Here is a 16,417-nt window from a genome sequence, read left to right as displayed (position 1 = left end):
TGTCATTCAAAATTAAAGCTCTTCCTATCTGCCTCTTTCTCATATGCACACATACTTATGGAAAACACAGAACAACCCTGACAACTGGTAACAGCAGGGACTAGGTTGCTGTGGTATTTTCAAAATAAAAGCCCTCAGTTTCTTAATGGAAGACCAGTATATAAATATCCAATGCTATCTCTCTTCAGTTTTTTTAGTCTATTTAGCTTCAATTTTTTAGTAGCAACCAGCAAAGAAGTCCAGCAGTAGCAATAATCCCACCACAGTTTCTCCAGAAATTGCATAGTCTAGTTTGTTACTAATGTTTACTGTTAAAACATGTTCTCAATTAATAATTTAAATAATTTAATATTTAAATTAATAATTTAAAAATGACAAAGAAAAAAGCAAAACAGTATATTTGCTTGAAAAAAAAAAACTTGATGATATGGGTGTGGAAATGGAAAATACAACATGCTGCGTCTCACCACCGGAAGGCCCGTGCATGAAGTGAGCCTCAACTTCCTTTTGGTCTGAGCCATAGCGGTTTGCAACCAATAGTGTGTAACGCCCATTGTTAATGTGTGTGGGGTTGTCCAACTGCAAGCAGCCATGGTACTCTCTCTCAGCATAATCATGGATCCTGGTGGAGATGTAGAGAGTCTCCTCCACCGCCTTATCCCCCAGAAACCACTTAAAAGTTGGCTTAGGGTTTCCTGGAGAGGTAATGACAGGCAATACAAGAGAACCAGTAATTTAACTAGTTTTTAATTATTTAATAAGATGTCATGACTCTGTTTAAGCAGTCACTGCTGTGATTTAGGGAAAGTATTAAAAGTTGGAACCTTGTGAAATCACTGAAAGCAAATATCAAAGTATGACTAAATGAGATTATGTGGACATCTCTCATACCTGTCACGCTGAAGGGAATACACCAGTGATGATCTGAGATTGCGTCACTCAGCTTTGTGATTTTGGGAGGAACTGATCATAGAGCAGAGAGAATAGAGAGTTTAATAGCAACAGTGTGAAATACAAACAAAAACGAAAGAAGCAACATAAGGCCAAGGTAAAACTAGTGAAGCATGCAAGAACACAGATTAAAAGATGAGAAGAACCGTTGTCTTCTCAAGCTTTTAATTCTCTGATTTAAAGACTACGCTGCATTGAGGGGTGCTTTGACACATTAATCTTCACTAAATTGGGGCAGTTTGCCAGAGGATAAACGTACATAGTATATTCAGCATCACGGAGGACTCCTTCCCTCCAACAATGTTTTCAGCTGTGCAGCTGATCTTGCTGTTGTGATCCAGGGAAGACACGTTGGATAGCCGCAGCACCGAAACCTGGCCTGATGTCACAATCTGAGTGAGACAAGAGCACACATACAAACAAGAAATTACTGCGTGTTACAGCATTTTTGATCAGTGGTTTACTTGTTATGAGCTCCAAAAGCCACATGAAGTAAAAATTGATTTTTAAGTCTGAGCTGCCCTTTATAATGCTCAAACTGATAATTATTTGGGCATGTGCCTGATCATTAGAAACTCTGGATCATAGGACTTTAAACAGGAGGGAAAAAAATATATGTTAACATTAATACATTGTGAATGAGACTTCATTGCTAACAATGGATTTTACTACTCTGACTGCAAAATATGTTGATTTATTCGAGATGTGTTGCTAATGTTTTGTCCACTCCATTTAAATCAGTGAGTTAACAGTTATTAGAAACACCTGCCAGTGCAACACAGTACGATTCAATGGCACAAAAAGAAATGATTCAGTGCCTCTTAAAAAATCTGTGCAGGCAGGTTTTATTGCAGGATTCACAAACTAGACAGCATCAGTTTTACATGTTCCTCATAAACTGTCAACTAAGGTCTCTCTTCTTTTTAGCTTGAAAAATGACAATAACAGACAGTGAATTATCAAAACTGATTGAGTACTGAATTAATTTCTGGCTCTACAAGTGAAGGGATAAATTGTGAAATCTCAGCAAATCTGCATTTTTGTTACTTTGAGTATTTAATATATGGAAATGTGAATATTGTAAATGCTTTTGTCTTTGGGGAAAGAAATTCTAAGAGGAAGTTACAGTACACTTTTACATGTAAGACTTTGATTGTTGTTGACGTGTAAGGTAGCTTCCACTGTTTGCGTGCCTAAGAACAAATTTATCTAGTAATGGGCGACCGTGCAGCAACTTATCACGCCTGGTCAGCATTCATCTTCACGTCTTTATGGAGCCTATCCCTTGACTTTGCAGCGCAAGGATTTGGGGCATTGCAACAGATGAAATCTTCAACAAAGATAAGCAACTGAAATTCAGTAACACGATCAGAGTAGGAATACTAAAATAACAGTATCATGACAACTGTCTGATCATTGAAATATTGAAGTGTGTGTGTGTGTGTGTGTGTGTGTGTGTGTGTGTGTGTGTGTGTGTGTGTGTGTGTGTGTGTGTGTGTGTGTGCCTGTGCGTGTGTGTGCGCGCGTGTGTGTCACCTAACCTCATAGCTGGTGACAATTGCCATATCCCAGATTAGCTCAGGTGATGGCACACCAGAGGTCGTACATGACAGCTGCACGTTCTCCTCCTCCGATACCGTCACATTGGATGGGGTTAACTTTGCCGTGGGAACCTCTACATACAACCAGGGAGCAGAAAGGAGGAGAGAAGGGTGAGGAGAACGTAAAGTTTAGAGATGGCGAGAGGACAGGGGAAGAAGGGGTTGGGAAAGGAAGGAAGCAGACTTAGGATTCAAGGCCACCGCTTGTCTTTTCAGTTGAAACACAAATCACGTAAGAACCTCGACAATAAGAGGAGAGCAGGCAAACATACACACAACCATGGAGACACACAAAGAAAGACCTCAAATTCAATCTCCCGCTCTCTTTCTCTCGCTTTCATTTAAGCACACTCACCCCAATCAAACAGTCAGACAAAGAGACAGAGTTCAAACACAGTGATGGTTACACTGATTACTAGTGCATGTCTTCAGCAGCCCAACTACTAAATTGATTGGACACAGTCTAAAGCCCCTGTCGAAGCAAAGACACCGAAGACTGTGTGTGTGCATGTCTGTGTGTGTGTTTGTGTGTCTACATAGCTGACCAGGAGGTGACCTGAGCATGACCAATCAGACTCAATCAGAGTCTTGCCACTCTTGTCCCCTGTCCAATAACATCATTGGAGAGGAGAGGAGAGGAGAGGAGAGGAGAGGAGAGGAGAGGAGAGGAGAGGAAGAGGAGAGAAGAGAAGAGAAGAGAAGAGAAAGAGAAGAGAAGAGAAGAGAAGAGAAGAAGAGAGAAGAGAAGAGAAGAGAAGAGAAGAGAAGAGAAGAGAAGAGAAGAGAAGAGTGTCGACAGCTACTGCAGATAAAAGCTGGACAGATTTCTTATCAAACCCCCGTTTCCAACCTCTTCTGTCCGTTGCAGAATGCTTATCACCAGGGAAACCCACTTATCACTACGGCAACCCACTCAATCACTGTGAGACGCAGTAAAAACCAGTCATTTCACTGGTGGCAGCCAGCTACTATATCAGAATGACATATCTTAACAGGCTCTCAATAAATCAGCTTTCTACTGCCACTACAGCCATCTACAGGCTGCCCATTACACACACACACACGCACACACACACACACACACACACACACACACACACACACACACACACACACACACACACAGATACATACACACTTCTCCCATTGAAGCCAACAAATTAGCATAAAACCTCTGCAAACCACCGTGATTTTGATTTGTAAGTGCAGCAGGATAGTTATGACCTCATGGGCAATTATGGTAGTTAAATCATCCATGCCAGTATGTGATCCTGAATCTTTAGCTGCTTAGATGTTTTCTGAATCAACAAGTGGGACTGAAAAGATTTTATTGTAATTATGGACATCAGATTGTCCTGTGATTGTGACAACACCAGTGATTACGTGGCACAGTGCGTGTATCAGTGTTGAGCCTGTGCTATACTTCACCTACAGCCACTACTGAGGAAATACTGGCAGTCGGGTTTCTGCACAGGGTGCACAACATTCATACTAATGTAGCAAAGCCAGACACTAGTTAAATGGATTTTCATTAAGTCTTTGACAAAATAAGGCCAGTTATGTTTCTGTTACTAGTACTGAGCCAAACCTTTAGTGAGCATATGGCTGAACTGTGTGGCGGTCAGTGAGGTGGGTTTGTTTACGTGGAAGCTCAGTAGCAGTTAAGATTTCATCAGTACTCATTAGAAAAATGCTCATGGATGCACACTGACTTCAAACTGTTTGAGGTTTTTTTTCAAACAGGGTGTACCCTTCCTTTTGCCCTATGGCAGCTGGGATAAGCTCCAGCCCCCCTGCGACCCTGAATTGGATAAGCGGAAGAAATGAAATGAATGGATGGAAGTTTAACCAAATAATGAAGTCATGCAGTGCCTTGGATAAGCTCAAAAATCTACAAATTCACATAGATCCATGAATGAGTGATATGGTTGAACACTTTGTTAGTGGAAATATAAATAGGTGACAGATATTGCCTCATTTTTTTGATTTGATGCTTTTTTTCAAAAAAAAATTCTGTGCAGTCCTGAAGCATAATATTCCACAGGTGTTTAACAGGGTTCAAAACTGATGGCTGTGGCCGTGGCATTTGAGTCACATTATTTTGTACTCATGAAAACCCTCGACCTGTTGACAGAAGCATCTGGAATTGCGATGGTTTTCTGCTGGTATATTCAGGTGTTGCTTTTAATTTCCCACTTGTCAGTACTTGTAGTTCAAACACTCATTGCAACAACAGGATTTAGATTTGTACTGAAAAGTCAACTGAGTATTTTTGTGTATGTCTTCTCCACATGGCTCTGGACTTCACGCTTGTATAAAGGTGTCATTGTTCATTCATCCACTCGGGCTGTCAGAGTTTTTCCATCTTGGGCACGCATCCAAGTGGTAGCATCTATGTCATGACTCGCACTTGTTTTACATTAATTTTTTGCTGGTACATAAAAACCTGGAAATAATGCAGAAAATTAGTCTTTTGGAATTTACTGCATGTGAATTATGTCTAAAAAGTGGAGCTTAATTTCTCTCAGGTAGCTATGTTAATTTTAACACATATTTAGTAAGGCTGATCTGACAATAAATAACATTGCTTGCCATAGTGCACAGGTAAAAGGACTCACAGGGCTCACAAGCTGGCAGGAAATAACTTAAAGCTACATTTTTATTTCAGGTGAGGGTAACCCAGAAGTACTGTCCACAAGGGAAGTCCAAAAACACAAAAAGTCCACAAGGAAGTAAACCAAATCAAAAATACACACACGAGGAAAAGAACAAGAGCAGGGAAGTCACACAGATGCCACGACAAAAGAAAAAAAAATTAATAATTATACACACAGACACACTATGGGGTAATCAGGGGAATTGGAAACACCTGGGTAGACAATGAGACAGGGAAAGTCAGATTAGAAGCAAGACACAGAATACAACCAGCTATCACAATAAACAGGAAGTTCCAAGCTAAACACACTCAGTGGCTCTATGTCAAACGTGACATAGAAACAAACATACTAAACAAACTCTAACCAGAATGCAAATGGAAATAAACTGCAACCAAGAACTAAAGGCTAAAGATACATGAAAATCAAATATAATAATAATCAACTAAAAACCAGTAATCAAATATTAAATAAGTATTCAGTCCAAACAAAACCCTCAAAACTCTGGGTCAAAAGGCCCAGGACATGATATTTCTGTTTATTTGTTCACATCACCATTACCTTTGCGGTGTTGGATGTAACACCTTCCAAACTAACGAGGTGCTATTATCATATTCCATTTTTCAGTAATGCAGTCATGTAATGCATTACACTAAATGTTGTTACTTGCATTACAAGTTTCTTCAGTTATCTGCACAATGGGCTGATAGAAAGAAAAGAAATGTCCAATATGCTTTTTTCTTCTTCCTGCACACTTGTGCTACAGTCAGCTTATTGCCGTTTGTGTGCAGGGAGGAGGCAAATGGTGGAGCAGTCTACAACTTCTGAGGAGTGGAGATGTGGACATTACTTTTATTTTTATTGCATGACAGTATAACAGAGTGACGTTTCCGGGACAGGAACAATGGCATTGCATTGCTGACACAACTTTGGCTCTTTGCAGGCAACTGTGCAGACAGCATGCACGCTCAAAGCTAGCCAAGAACACAGAGTGATGTTATAGCTGAGTGCATGCCAATGCCAGCCCAGCAGACGGAGACTGATCTCCAACAGGTAACAAAGGCAGTGATGAGCAGTCATGCAATGCATTGCTACGTTCTGTAATCACATGTAATTGTAACATTACAGGCGTTAAGGTTTGCAGCATTAAGCATCTACCTGCACTCTCCTGTTTCTACAGGAGAATCATTGTGATGATTGCTTTGAAGTCTCTTTTGGCTGTTTTTCAGTGATGTCAGTTTTGTGTTCGTGTGCAAACACTGAAAGAAAGATCGTGTGTATGTCTTCATTGGGAATACTGACTGTGGTCAGTGTGCAAGACGTAGCCTGAGGTTTATTTGGTTATCTAATAAATATGTAACGGTGCATTTGAGGTCATGTTACGGAGTAATGCAAAAGTGAGTGTAACGAGTAGTGTAACGACTTTATGAGACCAATCTCATAAAGAGGAAAGCTCAGATGGAATTGATTTTCAAAGACAATTAAAATCTTTTGCAAAGCTGCCAAATAAAACGGTGGCATTGCTCTGCTAAACTTTGCCCCCTAAAGTGCTGCACTAGACTGTATTTCAGCCAAAAAAGAGCAGGTAGAGAAGTGGGGAAAACTTCACCTATCAAAGCTTAAAGAATGAATGAGTGCAAAATACATCACATTACCTAAGCATATTACCAGTCCTTGACACTCCTTGACACCTGAATCCATATTGCATTCATTTTCTAGGATCATGTGCTATGAATGGTGATGAATTACAAGTACCATATCAGCGACAGCATTATTCAACGCCATTATTGTAGCTCTTGTTATAGGCCACAATAGGCACATTTATATTGATGTTTAGAGAAATATTTGCATTTATTACTTCCTCTCCACCGTAACGATGTGATTTCTGAGAGACACAGAGACAGAAAGATTTCTGACAAAAATAAAACAGATAGAGGTGAGGAAAGCACCGGGGAGACACACAACACAAAATCTGGCAACAAGTTTGCCTCTAGATTCTTTTGCCGTTCATGCACAGTGAAGCTATCATTGCATTGTGAAGGCTTCCCAAATGATGCAGAGGCAAAGGGAGGAGGATGATGTGTTAACGATTACTAATCTCTTGTGTGATATTACAGCCAATCAGGCTGACACCTGACTGATGTTAGATCAGATGATTTGAAGGTTTGGAATCCCTCTATTTGTCACTCTTTTAGCTTTATCATTTGGAGAAGGCCACATTTCAATTATGTTTAAGTTTTTTAGTATCCTTGCCTCCAGTGGTCCAAGGAAGGACAACTGGTGAACTGGCAACAAAAAACATGGTCAAAAGGTCATTATGCTTGGCCTGTGTGTGGTGTGAGGCTAAAGCCTTAATGCTGCCTTTGATATCAGGGTGTCAGAACATAGTGCATCGCAGCTTGCTCTGAACGCGGCTACAGACCACTCAGAGTACCCATGTTGAGCCCTATGTACACTACTGAATGTATCTACAATGGGCACCGGAGCGTCAGAGCCGACAAATTCACATTTTCTTTTACTTTCACATGGACATCAGTTTGTGTGTGCATCATCTTCCTGGAGGAGAGATGACAGCAGGATACACTACCGAAAGAACTCAAGCCAACAGAGACAGTGTTATGCTCTTGGCAATGTTCTGCTGGGAAACCACAGGTCCTGTCATTCATGTGGATTGCTATTAGACACGTACCACCTGCAAACACTGGTCTGTTTCCTCTGTGATGGTAAAAAGTCTCTCTGCCGGGAATGAAGAAAATTGCAGCGGTATAAAGAATGAAATTTATGACTTTTAGATGAAACAGGAGTGTTGGAAGTATGGAATCAAACACATAACTTTACTGTAACTGCTAGAGGCTTGTACATTCAAACAGAAGTTATTTTAACCACTTAAGTAAGGGTACACCTGGGACAGTAAGTAAATTAAGGCTAAGTCATGGTTATTTTTAAATAGCTTAAAATCATCTAAGGTTAGAGGTTAGACACAAATACTGAAATGTGAATGGCTGTAATTCCTTCTCACATTAACTGGTTACGCTAAGTAAAAGACATCTTTTCTGTGCCATTTCAAAATCTTAGTACTTACTTTCTTACATTTCCAGTAAAGACGATTTATTGAATTGTTTTGACCAACTATGCTCTGTCCACAGACTACCCTTCAGTCTCTCTTGAGTTCTTCACTTATCAAAACTTCAAAATGACAGCAGAATGCATTTAAAAGGAAGAGAAGAATCCCAAAATTACAGGCATGTCTTAAAGATATAAAGGCCTGGATGACCTCTAATTTCCTGCTTCTAAATTCAGATAAACTCAAGTTACTGTACTCAGCCCTAAAAATCTTAGAACATGGTGTCTAACCGGATCGTTACTCTGGTTGGCATTGGCCTCCAGTAACACTGTGAGGAATCTTGGAGTCATTTTTGACCAGGATATATCCTTCAGTGTGCATATTAAACAAATATGTAGGACTGCTTTCTTGCATGTGTGCAATATCTCTAAAATTAAAGACATCCTGTCTCAGAGTGATGCTGAAAAAACTGCTTCATGCATTTATTACTTCTAGGCTGGAGTATTGTAATTCATTACTATCAGGTTGTCTTAAAAACTCCCTGAAAAGTCTTCAGTTGATGCTGCACCAAAGTACTGACAGGGACTAGAAAGAGAGAGTATATTTCTCCTATATTGGCTTCTCTTCACTGGCTCCCTGTTAATCCAGTTTTTCCTTCCCACTGTCACTAAATAGGGGGTCATCTGATTGTTGGGGTTTTCTCAGAAAAGGTGTTTACCTTACATTATAAGTGCCTTGAGGCAACTGTTGTTGTGATTTGACACTATATAAGTAAAATTAAATTGAATTGAGCAGAACTGCACATTATTTCAACTTCACCTACCTCAAAAAAAACAAGGTTACAATTTACAAATACAATCCTCATCTGTCTCATTGGTCCACATTGCGTTGATAGTGTTTTTTTGCGTTGATGGTTCCCAACTTCTTTGCCAATTTCATTTACTAATCACAACTTTTGTGTCGTGTTTAATTCCTTACCTATTTAACATGTAAGAAAGTTCACATGTGTGAATAACATTCCTGCCCACAAACTCAGACCAGATGGCTTCCATCAGGTCTTGTTTTGAGTTTGTTTTGTGCTGCTGAATTTAGATTTATTTACACAACTATTAGAAAGGCAGTGCACAAACTGGAGGGTAAAGCCAGCTAAGTCAGAAAAAGGAAATGATGGGAACAGAGGCAAAAATTCTTTGAACAGCAATCAAAAAAACTAGATGATTAAGGGCAAAGAGTGACTATGTGTCTGTCATTTATGTGTTTGACTTGGAATGACTAACTGAGAGAGACACCAGATGAAGGCAGAGTGCACCTGTGCTGTGATGTGCCCAGCAGGGATCTGGTAATCATCTGCTATCATTTCCACAGTGGCATGGAAAAAGCACCCTTTGCTCAGGACAGCTGGTTTCAGTTATTAACTTTAATGGAATTTGATTCATTTAGCAGAAGCTAAAGGTGTCATAAGAGTGATGGTAGAAAAGCTTAAACTCACCGTTCTTACCATTAACAAGCAAGATGTTAAAGGAAGAAGAAACTGAGGGAAGGACACAAAATTAAAGGTTTATAGGGAGTTAAATATGGCTGGGTTTTTTTTTTTTATTAACCTATTATTAAGAACAGTTGGAGTGTTAAACACCTGCAGTTGCCAACATTTTTGCTGAGTGACACGGCTGATGTTTTATTTTGCACAGTGAACAGTCTGTGTGTTTGAATGAAAGCCTTTCGGGGCGGAGCTCCAACCATGAACAGTCCATGGGGAAACACAGACAGAGAATCATATGAGGCCGGCTTGTGAGATCAGTGTCAGCCCGAGGGCATCAATGGGCATTTCCTCTTTGTGCCTTCTTCATAATGTCACTCAGAAATGTTCAGCCCCACAGACAGAAAGGTTTTACATGAAGCAGACAGACAGATGGAAAATGGCGAACTAAAGAGAAGGAACGATGTGCTCGGAGAGGCCAGCAGTTTGGCCAGACTGAAAGATCTTTTTTGGTGTATCACTGTTTGCCCTGGGGCATTATTTGGCATCCCAGCCCCACCATGTCCTCCTACTCATATGTCACCTCTGCCAGGGGGGTCCCCCGCCCACATCTCCAGAGGCCCTGCTTGTAACTGTGCTAATGCCAAAAATATCCTCTGCTAATGGAGGGGAGGTAGCAGGGACAGATCAATAGGAGTTATCAATGACATTGTTAGCTTCCTGCAAGCTAACTTATTGTTTGTTGCCCTGAGCGTCCTGCTTGCCCCTGAGCTACTTTTCTCCTCCAGATTGTTTCTCCGCAAACAACAGCGATTAGGGGGGGCAATTTGGTTCCTAACGAGCTTGTAAAGTCTGACTGATGTTTAGTATGTCATACAAATTAAGTCACACATGAAGATTCCTTTATAACATCACCTTACAAAAACAAACTGGGGTGGATTTGGCCATCCTTCAGGCGAGAACAAGTTTTATTTGTTTGCTTTGTTCAAAACTCAAGCTCTAAATGTCAGTTCCTGCCAGATACGGTGTGTGCTTTGAAGAAAACCAAACAAATCCAGAGAATGAGAGCAGGTCAGACTCTGAGAGACAGGTCCACGCTGTAATTTGACCCCGCTTATGAAAGAAGAGTGTCCAAATAGAATGATTCATGAAAAATTCATACAGATGATATAAAGAAGGGAAGAATAAAGTGTCAAATAACTGCTGGCATTTATATATTCATGCTTCATAAACACTCCGCATAAGCATTAAAGGCTTGTGGTTTTGTAGAAGCTTGTCCTGGAAGGATACTTACCCTGACATTACACTTGTGTTGTAAGTAATTGCATGTCCAGGATTGTAATAAAACATTAATCTTTATTATAATGTTAATTGTGTTTCTCGGCAGCTTAAACAAATTAAATCTGAGGAAAGTGTCTTTTCTTGCTCTTAAAATGTGATAATCTTTGACGTGTTTGGTTATTTTATTGCAGCTTTCCATAAATCAAGAAAAGTTTGGGTTTTTTTCTTTCCTTTTTCTTCCTAGAGAACAAAACATGATGATTCAGTGGAAAAGGAAATGAAATCTGCTGTGTGACAGCAGGTCACCGGTGCTATGGGACACAGTGCAGATGGTCTTATAACACTTCATTTTACAGAGATATATGCAGTCAGCAACTTTCAGACTCACTGATGTCATCTGTGTGTTGAATCACACAAATGTTCCTTTTAAGCATCATATATTTCTATAAATCTTCTGTATAACTGGGGCCAGCTCCAGCCTCCTGCATTACGATGGGCAGCAAGAAATAATAGATGGGCAATTTCCACAAAGATGAAGCAAATGTTCAAGTTCCTTTTCTGACAGGTTTTGTATGATCTCTGATAAAGATAAGCATAATAAACAAAATCATGGCTGAACTGATATTTAATTGTTCTATGCATGTGAGGAGGAAAGCACTGGGGAGGCACACCACACAAAATCTGTCCATAAGTTCTATGTATGGCTGCTATGTATGGACATGTGATGGCTTCTACAGGCTGAAAAGCAACAGGCAATATCTGTGGAATTTATTTAGCGCAACACAGTTAACACACACAGGTAAACCTCAAAAATAAAACCAGCCCCAGATTGTGTTGTGTGTGTGTGTGTGTGTGTGTGTGTGTGTGTGTGTGTGTGTGTGTGTGTGTGTGTGTGTGTGTGGTGTTGTGTGTGTGTGTGTGTGTGTCAAAATGCTCACAGTGGCTGCAATAAAAACAAGAGGAAAATAATCAATAGATAACATTTACTGAAACATATGTAATACATTCATTAAACATCTCCTCCTCTGGTTTACATGTGTACATATAAATACAGGGGTTTGACAATGAAACTGAAACACCTGTCGTTTTAGTGTGGGAGGTTTCATGGCTAAATTGGACCAGCCTGGTGGCCAATCTTCATTAATTGCACATTGCACCAGTAAGAGCAGAGTGTGAAGGTCCAATTAGCAGGGTAAGAGCACAGTTTTGCTCAAAATATTGCAATGCACACAACATTATGGGTGACATACCAGAGTTCAAAAGAGGACAAATTGTTGCTGCACATCACAAGTCTTTGTGATGTATCAAGAGCCACAGTATCCCGGGTAATGTCAGCATACCACCAAGAAGGACGAACCACATCCAACAGGATTAACTGTGGACGCAAGGGGAAGTCTGAAAGGGATGTTTGGGTGCTAACCCGGATTGTATCCAAAAAACATAAAACCACAGCTGCCCAAATCACAGCAGAATTAAATGTGCACCTCAACTCTCCTGTTTCTACCAAAACTGTCCGTCGGGAGCTCCACAGGGCCAATACACATGGCCGGGCTGCTATAGCCAAACCTTTGGTCACTCGATGCCCTGCCAACGTGGTTTCAATGGTGCAGGAGCGCAAATCTTGGGGTGTGGACAATGTGATGATTTGAAACATGTATTGTTCTCTGATGAGTCCACCTTTACTGTTTTCCCCACATCCGGGAGAGTACGGTGTGGAGAAGCCCCAAAGAAGCGTACCACCCAGACTGTTGCATGCCCAGAGTGAAGCATGGGGGTGGATCAGTGATGTTTGCCATATCATGGCATTCCCTGCCCAATCTTTGTGCTAGATGGGGCGTCAACTGCCAAGGACTACCGAACCGTTCTGGAGGACCACGTGCATCCAATGGTTCAAACATTGTATCATGAAGGCGGTGCCGTGTATCCGGATGACAATGCATCAATACACACAGCAAGAGATGGTTGAAAGATTGGTTTGATGAACATGAAAGTGAAGTGACAATCTCCCATGGCCTGCACAGTCACCAGATCTAAATATTATGAGCCACCCCCCATATTAAACGTAAGCACACAATCTAATTGGTAAATGGACTGGTACAAACAAAGCTTTTTACCACAAGCAAACGAGCATGTACTATAAGATATGTCATGATGCTCCTCTCTCTCTCCTTTGGTTAATCTAGCACATTTAAAAACATCGATAAATCATAATGATACAAGATACAAGACATGTGCTTCTATAGAAGCAAGAATACTGAAAATAACATCTAATTGGTAAATGGACTGGTACTTACATAACTTTTTATCGTACACTACAAGGGCCTTCTGTCATGCCACACATTCACACTATGAGGATATGTCAGGAGCAATTTGGGATTTGGCATTTTTCCTCAAGGATATTTGGACTTGCAGGCTAAGCACCTGGGGATCGAACCACTGACCTTCTCCTGGCTCTACCTCCTGAGCCACAGCCACCCCCAAACTGAAATGTTTATGCATGAGCACAGTGGTGGGCTCTCTCCCAGTGCCTTCAGGTGAGGGAGAATCTCTGACAGCTTTAACAGAACTTGCAGCCATTTTTTTTTAATCGATCATTACATTTAAGAGAGAGGACCATTACAACACATCTTAGAGGATAAAGGCAGCTAAAACAGGTAAACTGGAACGACACTGAATTTAGAGCAACAGGAATATGAGTATGCTTACATGTTTGCTTGTTTTTTCTAAACTTTTGATCAGAAGGCTAACATACCTGTTTAGTGGAGCTAAGCATACCCCCTGCCTATAGCCTAAACCTGGCTGTACAATGTGCAGTGACCTTTTCTATATATGTTGTGCCAACAGTTATAGGATGACAAAACCCTCACACACACACACACAAGCACATGCATAGCCTGTGTGTTGGTCATTTCTCTTTCCTCCATCTGACAACTAAATTCTGCATCACATGAGAAAAATGCCAACCTGGACAAAGATATATCAGTCTGTTGAGCGTTGATGGCATTTTGGTGACACACACACAGAGACCACAACATTTTTAAGGCCTATGAAAGTGGAAAGTATGAAAGCTCCGTGTAAGTGAAATGCTGTCCTTGCAGCACCCACTCACATACCAGTAGGTATATATTACTGATTAATGCAGAGGCTGCTAGTCAATGCATGAATTGTACTCTTTGTACAGTTTTCTTCTCTTAGGTGTTAACAGTAACTTCAGTTTCTCTATTCATTCAGCCCCACATCTCTTGAGAATGACAAAACACTTGTGCACTTGCACATTTGTCTTACAATATCAAGTTTTATACTGACGTAAGCACATACACATTTATACAAACTGTGCACTAAAACAGATGTGTCAGACACATGAAAAATACATAGGGAACACACAAAATGTAAGCAAGCGCTTGAAAAATATTTGCACAGGAAACTATTAGGATTGATTTTTTTTTCCTCCAGGTGCTGCTTCACCGCTTTAACACTCTGCTACAGCGTCTGAATGTTTTTTCCGAGTTCCTTACCCTGCGTGTATATGTGTGTGTTGTGTGGTGTGTGTTGTGTTGTGTGTGTGTGGTGTGTGTGTGTGTGTGTGTGTGTGTGTGTGTGTCCTTACCACAGTTAGGTATGTCAGTGTGGACAGCTAGTTTGCGCGCTCCATCATCCTCAATGCAGCGTAGCTCCTGAATGTCTGCTTCCTCTCCTAACCACAGTTTGATCCACATTTCTCACAGGAGCAAGTGGAGAGGATTCCCGACAGGATCCTAGACGCACACACACAAACACACCACACACAACACACACACTGTGAAAAACTGTGAAGAGCAGAGTGCTTCGAAGCAAGAAAGAGTAACAGACATTGAATTCTAACTATTTAAAGCCTGCTCCCACAGTTTTTTAAGTGTTTTGGGATTTGCTTATTCCTTGTCAAGTTAAAAGTTGATCCCACTGTCACGTTTATATGCTCAGTATGCTTAGACCATAAATCTGATAGCTTATTTAGCTTTAAATGTAAAAATAATAAAACAGAGAGAAAAGCTAAGAAAACTGCAAAGTGCAACAACCTCAAACCTCTGGTGGTACCTTCTGCTAGACGACTGGACAGGTCACCTGGTGGGTGGCAACCTGCGTCCAAAACAATCACATTCCGACTCAGACTGAGTGCATTCACTCTCAGACAGATTGCCGAAGGTTGCAAATAACTTCATCTAATTACACCGATAGTTGCCAACATACTGCAATCAATCGACTGCTTCCTGCAACATATTTCTTTGCAATAGGGAACTCGTTGGTTGCCAACTGTGTTGTGTTTAAATATAAAGCAAGGTTGCCAAGTTCCTGTTATTTTGTAGTTGACCTCACCATCCTGCAGTGACTACGTCACTATTTCTGAATTCTGTTTCAATCTATGAGCTTCCTGGCTTGGTTATGGTAACTGGTTAATGTGAATGTAAATTTCAACATATGTAGATGGCAATTTGATTGTGACTGTCCTAGAAATCATTGGTCACTCCTGGCAACCACCAATCATTAGAAAAATTTGTATTCCCCAATCACTTGGAGAGCAGTTGCTGGAGGTTACTGCTAGTCACTAGGTGATACTGGTTGCAAAGAGATAGATGGTGCAGCACTGAAAACCTCCTTGTGATTGCTTTAATTGGTAGCAGGTTGTCGCGGTCACCCATAGTTTGCATGGAAGACACCCACTTGTCATCAAACACTTGAAACTACTCATCAAGCACCAGTGAAACTATGAAATGTATGGAGACTGTTCACCTTCAGAGTAAAAGTTGCCTTACCGCTGTAGCCAACACATTTCAAAGGCACTTTTTCAAGTTTCACTACAGTTTGCAGACAAATCACCATCTTCCAAGCAACTACGAGCACAATGCATTGGTGTTTACATGATTATTTCTTGACTGGAAGCAGCAGGGTAGATTCCAGGACTCTTGTAATCACGATTACTTTGTCAGGTAATCTTAAAAGAAGTGACTTCTACTATAGCACGGCTTTAGTTTTTCTGATCCTTCTGTTAATTTTGCTAGCTGTTTCCTTTTTATACTAAGCTAAGCTAACAAAAGTCAAACTATTTTAAAACACAGTTCTTCCAGCAACTTTAATGAAGAACTTACTTCCTGACAGCAAGAAAAACAGGGCTTTTTTTTTTTATTTTAATTTTTTTATCGACAGCCCATCAGCCTTTAGCTCGCTGGCTCCACTTTATCTAAATACATCGAAATTCAAAAATAATTTCTTGCTCCAGGAAAATTTAAGATTGAAGGGAACAATAAACCCACCTTCAAGATTAAAAACAGATGTTCTTACAGATGCTATATGTGTGCGTTTATCTAAAGACTCTGATAGTGACTGGTAGAACGACAGACCACACACACCACAC

General features: G+C 40.6%; 1 protein-coding gene across 1 annotated transcript in view; it reads right to left on the bottom strand.

The window, feature by feature from the left end:
• The window catches only part of ntrk2a (neurotrophic tyrosine kinase, receptor, type 2a), a 104,003-nt gene extending 89,259 nt beyond the window's left edge, over positions 1-14,744 (bottom strand). Inside the window, exons 1-5 of the mRNA XM_030738185.1 lie at positions 14,636-14,744; positions 2,493-2,626; positions 1,211-1,343; positions 892-963; positions 468-695 (exon numbers count right to left, since the gene is read on the bottom strand). Coding sequence (XP_030594045.1) covers positions 468-695; positions 892-963; positions 1,211-1,343; positions 2,493-2,626; positions 14,636-14,744 — 676 coding nt within the window. The remainder of the gene's footprint in view (positions 1-467; positions 696-891; positions 964-1,210; positions 1,344-2,492; positions 2,627-14,635) is intronic.
• Positions 14,745-16,417: the final 1,673 nt, after the last annotated feature.

This window comes from Archocentrus centrarchus, chromosome 9 (genome assembly GCF_007364275.1).
Source record: "Archocentrus centrarchus isolate MPI-CPG fArcCen1 chromosome 9, fArcCen1, whole genome shotgun sequence".
Taxonomy (NCBI): Eukaryota; Metazoa; Chordata; class Actinopteri; order Cichliformes; family Cichlidae; genus Archocentrus; species Archocentrus centrarchus.
The sequence above is the reverse complement of the archived record's forward strand: the minus strand, read 5'-3'. Positions and strand labels throughout refer to the sequence as shown.